The following is a 4,279-nucleotide window of genomic DNA, read 5'->3' as shown; positions in this document are numbered from 1 at the left end:
CAAACACCGTGGGGGCCCCCGCCCGCCGTACCTAGGATCCCCCTTCAGCAGTTTATCATCCCCAAACTTGCCATTTCTCCCTAAAGCCTCATCCCCAGCTGTCCTTGTGATTAGGCTTTAGAAACCCATTCCTGGCCATTTTTGGTGCGCGTCCCCCTCTTGCCACACCCAGACCCCCCTGGCCAGAAGGAACCATTTAGGACATGGGCTCTGCCACCACTCCCTGAAAGCTGCACCCCATGAAAACAGCACTGGCCGGCACTCAAAAGCCCCAAGTGCATGGGAGGACCCATGCCAAGGACCTACAGTGCCCTACGGAAGGAAACAAAACCATTTGAGGTACTTACTTGGACTGGGTTTGCTTAGTAAGGTTCTTTATGGTCAAGCCCTCCTTTCCTATGATCGCACCAACAAACTGCGTGGGCACCAGCATCCGCAGTGGGAAATCGAGCTGTTTGGGCTGTGAGGAGCCCCCCGGGGAGGAGCCCCGCTCCCTGGAAGAGTGGCCCCCGCGGCGGGATCGCTGGGGGGGTGGAGGGGAGCTCACCTCTTCATCCGGGATGTAGGAAATCTTGAAGGAATAGTTCTCAAACTGGTGGCCGCTCAGCTTCTCAATTGCTCTGCAAAGCAGGGAGAGGCACTGTGGTCCCTCCCCAAACCTGCATCTTCCTCCCTCCCCAGTCTGGAGAAGGTGGCCACAGGAAGCCACAGTCCCTACTTTCCCTGTGTGGAGCAAAGCCCATAGTATGGTGGGACGATGTCCACTCCCATGTGGGCGATGCCAGGGCTGGCACACAGCTCGTCCTCCCCTGCCATTTCATCCAGGGAAAGCGCTGGCCAGAATCTATCAAACAGCGTGGAAAGACTCTCGCGGGCTTTTTGGACATAGAAAAGGTGACAAAAAGGCTCCAAGCAAGAGCTGCTACTCCAAGGTGAAGGATGCAGCACATGGTGCCCCTCTGTGGGGAACCCCAACCCTCCTCCCCGTTCTGGTGAGGCTGGGGGTGCAGCACCCGGGCTCTTCATCCCCCCAGGCACCTCCTCGGCAGTGCGATGCTCAGCCATGCTGGAGTCTCTGATGACTTCTGTGAGCAGCGGTGACTTCAGCCATACTTCCTGCCTCTTCCTATCACATCTCACTTTGGTCATTTATGAGGTGACTGAATGCACCACTGCAAGCAGCTCCTTGCCGGGCCCAAGCATCACATCCAGCAAGGACTTCTGCAGCTGCACTGTCCTGGTCCAAAATCACTGCAGTTCCCCAATGTCTGATTTCTCTGCCAAAGTCTTCTTTTCACCTGTTCCTGGCATTCTCAACCAAACACAAGTACTCACGAACCACCCCGGCCTTTCCTCCCATCACTTGCTTCTGCGTCAAGCTGCTGAGCACCACCCAAGACAGGCATCAGCCCAGCTGGATGTGACCGATCACAGCGTTTTCTCTAACCATGAAGCCTCTTACCCCCAACCATCAAGCACCGCTGTGTTGGTGAGACTTTGTCTTCCTTTCTTGCCACACATCCCAAGACACAGCAGCTCATGATGCATTTATCCATGGTCCACAGCACTTTCTCCAGTCAGCCAAGGCCGGAGCACACCCAGCATGGCCACCCCAACAGGCACAAGGAGGACTCTCCTCTGGCCTCCTGAACCAGCAGATCATTCTCCCCATCTTTGTCCTCAGTAAGTCCAGCCTTGTGATGTGTCAACGCAGATGGGAAGTTGCTGGAACATCCATCAGCAAAGGGACTCAAATTAAGACATGGCCCATGTTCAATGGACACATATCTCTGCCACCATCCTGTACAGCTACGGCTTCCTGTCCCACGCTGTTCCCACCACGCAGCACCCTCCCCAGACCAGAACAAGGCTCACATTCCACTGTGCACTGGGAAATCCTGCTTTCGATGCACATCGACTCAGCATCAACAAAAACCTCCGCAATGGGAGTTTCGCCATCGCAATCCCATCCCTGCGCTGCAGTGCCCCTGCGGTTGGATGTTAAGCTACAGGACACGGAGCTGCTCCCAACTTGGCAACATGTGCACTTGGGAACCAGCCTGAACTACCAATGGCGCCTGTGTGGATGCGGCTCTTGGTCGTATCAAAACTACCCCGGCTGCTAAGCACAGGATGAGCTCAGCACATACTCACAGCTAATGGCACTGGTCTCTGGCACGGGCTGAAGTCTCTACAAACCTTGTAGCAAAGTGAAATAGTCCTTGTGTTTCTGAAATAACCCCCAATTTGCAGGTTTTTTTCCTCTGGTGGCTATGATAAATCTTTAAGCACGTCTTCACACAGCCCTGCTGTGCTGATGCACAGCCTGAACGGGTTCTTCCATCCTTTTGAAGTTTTTCTTGATGGATGCCACTTCTTTACAACTCCTCTGCAGAACATGCAGTTGAATTTACCCTCTGCTGCTCTCCTTCCCTTGCAGAAACTGGCCATGGACCCCTTGGCTCCCTCTCACCTCCTCTTACCCATCCACCCAAAGGCAATCCAATCTCTTGTCCATGGCAGAAGAACTTTCCAAAAGCCCTTTAGAAGCCGAGTTCTCTGGGCTCCAGGAAGCAGGAGGTGACAATCTCTGAATATTTTGGTCTCCAACTTGAATTTTTGCCAAGTGGCGGGGGGTACTTACATCTCCCATCACCACAGCATTTCTTCGCCATCTCTCCCGCCTCCTTCACCATATTCCACCTCTTCAGCAGCTCGGGCTGGGTGGTCGGACTGGTGATTAATCCAGTGCAATCCCAGTTTAGGTCTGGACTTCCAACCTGGGAAGATGACTCCTTGACAAACTTGCTTATCTGACCTGACCCTCAGCTTTCTAGAGCGCTTTGCTCCCTGAAGACAAGGCCACTGTGACCCTGCAGAGGACCTTGTAGGAAGGACAGTGTCCCAAGGGAATTGCAAGATGGCACATCTGGGAGCCTCTTGGAGACAAGGGGAGAAGGCACCAAGGAAGAGGGGACAACCACATGGCTGATGGCCCCAGGCTGGTCCAGCGGTGCCTGCGTATGTATGATAGGGCACCACAAGAAACCCCATCTCCCATGCAAGGGGAGAAAGCAAGAGACCACCCAAAAGTGGGATGAAGAGGCAAAGGTGGAGCTGACGGCTGGCAGATGACATGGGAGGTGACAAGGTAAACCCAACTCAAGATAAACCCAACATCTGCCTGCTGTATCTCAAGAAGATACACAGACAGCCCTTAAGGCTCTTGAAGCTTCCACTCCAAGAGCTTAGAAACAACCCAAGGAGGCTTAGGAAGACGACAAGAAGAAGGGTGGAAACACAGCTGGGGGAAAATACCAGGGGCTCCTCGGGAAAAGTACAGGGGGGGTGAAAATACGGACAAACCCACTTACACTTTTGCTTCTTCTTTAGTTGCATACATTACGTTGACAACGGCCGTTTCTGTGTCTGTGTTGACTGGGAGGAAAAACAAGAGAAGGAACATTAGAGAAGGGGAGGAGAGAGACGCTGCCACTGCTCCTGGCCCCCCTGGCACACCCCGAATTGGGGATGCAGGTGGGAACGCTGGGAGGGTAATGCCTGTCCTGTGCATGGGATATGCATGGGACATGCTGAGACGCCTCCGGCCGCCATGCGATTCTTGTGCACCGCTGTATTTTCCCCCAGCACAAGGATGGGTCTGGGATAGCAAAGGACCAGAAGGTGCCAAGGCCGTATCCTGCCACCCTCACCAAGGAGGATGCATGGCCAGACACCACTGATCCACCAATGGACCCCAAACACCAGTCGGGTCAATTGTGTTTTCATTTGCCAGCAAACAGGAGAAGCCCTGGGGATGGAGGACTGATGGCCACCACCATCCCACCACCGGATCGGTGGCCCCACCTCTGCCAGCGGGGCTTGTATCCACAGGGAAAAGCATTTTAGCCCAGTACCAATGACTGGAAAAAACAGTTTTCACCCCACTGGGTTTTCTGGAAGAGCTGGGGAGCAGCAATGGGACTTTTGCACAGCTAAGGACCATGTTTGATCATCTTACCTTGCTCTACATTCTCCACTGTCCCATACTGAGCTAAGAGGCCATCCAGCACCTGGGGGAGAGAGCAGCAAACAGGGCAGGTGAGCAGGCAGGGAAGAGCCTGCTGCACCCACAGACACCCTCCAAAGAGCCAGCGACACCCAACTGCATAGAATCATAGAATCGATGAGGTTGGAAAAGCCCTTTAAGATCACCAAGCCCAACCATTCCCCTACCCCTGCCAGCCCAGCCCCAAACCCTGGCCCTAACACCTCCTCT

General features: G+C 54.2%; 1 protein-coding gene across 1 annotated transcript in view; it reads right to left on the bottom strand.

The window, feature by feature from the left end:
* The window catches only part of IGF2BP2 (insulin like growth factor 2 mRNA binding protein 2), a gene marked incomplete at its 3' end in the record, with an annotated part of 15,821 nt that overhangs the window by 9,720 nt on the left and 1,822 nt on the right, over positions 1–4,279 (bottom strand). Inside the window, exons 3-5 of the mRNA XM_035900056.1 lie at positions 4,022–4,073; positions 3,375–3,438; positions 348–620 (exon numbers count right to left, since the gene is read on the bottom strand). Coding sequence (XP_035755949.1) covers positions 348–620; positions 3,375–3,438; positions 4,022–4,073 — 389 coding nt within the window. The remainder of the gene's footprint in view (positions 1–347; positions 621–3,374; positions 3,439–4,021; positions 4,074–4,279) is intronic.

Source organism: Egretta garzetta, unplaced genomic scaffold (assembly GCF_000687185.1).
Source record: "Egretta garzetta isolate BGI_Z169 unplaced genomic scaffold, ASM68718v1 scaffold448, whole genome shotgun sequence".
NCBI classification, from domain to species: Eukaryota; Metazoa; Chordata; class Aves; order Pelecaniformes; family Ardeidae; genus Egretta; species Egretta garzetta.
This window is presented reverse-complemented; position numbering and strand designations above follow the sequence as displayed.